This window comes from Triticum aestivum, chromosome 6D (assembly GCF_018294505.1).
Source record: "Triticum aestivum cultivar Chinese Spring chromosome 6D, IWGSC CS RefSeq v2.1, whole genome shotgun sequence".
Lineage (NCBI taxonomy): Eukaryota > Viridiplantae > Streptophyta > Magnoliopsida > Poales > Poaceae > Triticum > Triticum aestivum.
The window spans coordinates 111,005,134-111,006,283 of NC_057811.1; the positions used below are offsets into that span (position 1 = coordinate 111,005,134).

Genomic DNA, 1,150 nt, shown 5'->3' on the forward strand with positions numbered 1-1,150 from the left:
GAAGTTCCATTTTGAAATATTTGAAGTTCCAGGCTTATCCTAAATCAATCATTTTAAGTTTGACCAAATCTGTAGATAGTATACCAACATCATCAACATCAAATTAGTCCCGTAATAGCAATAAATATGCATATAGAAGTTTTTTTTTTAAGAATATGCATATAGAAGTTGATCTCTTTTCGATAGAAGCTTGCTCTTAGAGCATTTTGAGATGGAAGAAGCTTCCCTGGGAAAATGCAATGTTGAATTACACCCAGGAAAATGAGTTAGCGCCACCATATGAACGACAATGCATCTAACTCAAGATTTTTTTTAAATAAATATTTGTATCTATAGCACTGAACTACACACGCTGCAAAAACTGGAACGAGAATTCCAACAAACCGGTCACGCAATAGCGCAGCAGTCAACCCAACAAAGTTGAAAGAAATAACATACGTGGATAACTTGCATTAAGAAACAATCCGCAGCATTATCCACAAGATAGAAGAATAAAATTGCATCATCCAAATCTGAACATTACACACAGTAACATTTTTCAGAACCTAGGATCTACTCCAGAAGGATATCACAGAAAGCCGCAAATTCAAACGCAAGAAGGAAATCATATAGGCCGCGATAGTAAGATAATTGCCAGATCAAAACTGCAAGCAAGCAATTAAAGCACAATATACAGAACCAACAGCAAATTAGCGCAATATCTGAAGTTCAGTTATTCATTACTTATAACGATACTGCTGTGCCAGCAACCGTTTCAACCAACAAATAACACGGGGACTCGATAGTTCATTAAACCAACACAGTAGGACTGACACGAACGAGAAACAGTTCAAATGAACGACAGGGCACCACCCACCGGACGACCAGGATAAACCAGCAGGTCAAACGCCAGAGCAATTACTGACCACCACGGAGACGGAGCACCAGGTGAAGGGTGGACTCCTTCTGAATGTTGTAGTCTGCAAGGGTGCGGCCGTCCTCCAGCTGCTTGCCAGCAAAGATCAGGCGCTGCTGGTCCGGGGGAATGCCCTCCTTGTCCTGGATCTTGGCCTTGACGTTGTCGATGGTGTCGGAGCTCTCAACCTCAAGGGTGATGGTCTTGCCGGTGAGGGTCTTCACGAAAATCTGCATACCACCACGGAGGCGGAGC

At 42.4% G+C, this 1,150-nt stretch overlaps 1 protein-coding gene across 2 annotated transcripts in view; it reads right to left on the reverse strand.

Moving 5' to 3' along the window:
- Window positions 1-689: 689 nt before the first annotated feature.
- LOC123143947 (polyubiquitin) overlaps window positions 690-1,150 on the reverse strand; it is a 2,762-nt gene continuing 2,301 nt past the window's right edge. The window contains exon 3 of one of the 2 annotated variants that reach the window (XM_044562938.1): window positions 690-1,136. In XM_044562938.1, the coding sequence (XP_044418873.1) occupies window positions 898-1,136 (239 nt within the window). In that variant the 3' untranslated portion in view covers window positions 690-897. The remainder of the gene's footprint in view (window positions 1,137-1,150) is intronic. The other variant, XM_044562939.1, reaches the window with a different exon arrangement.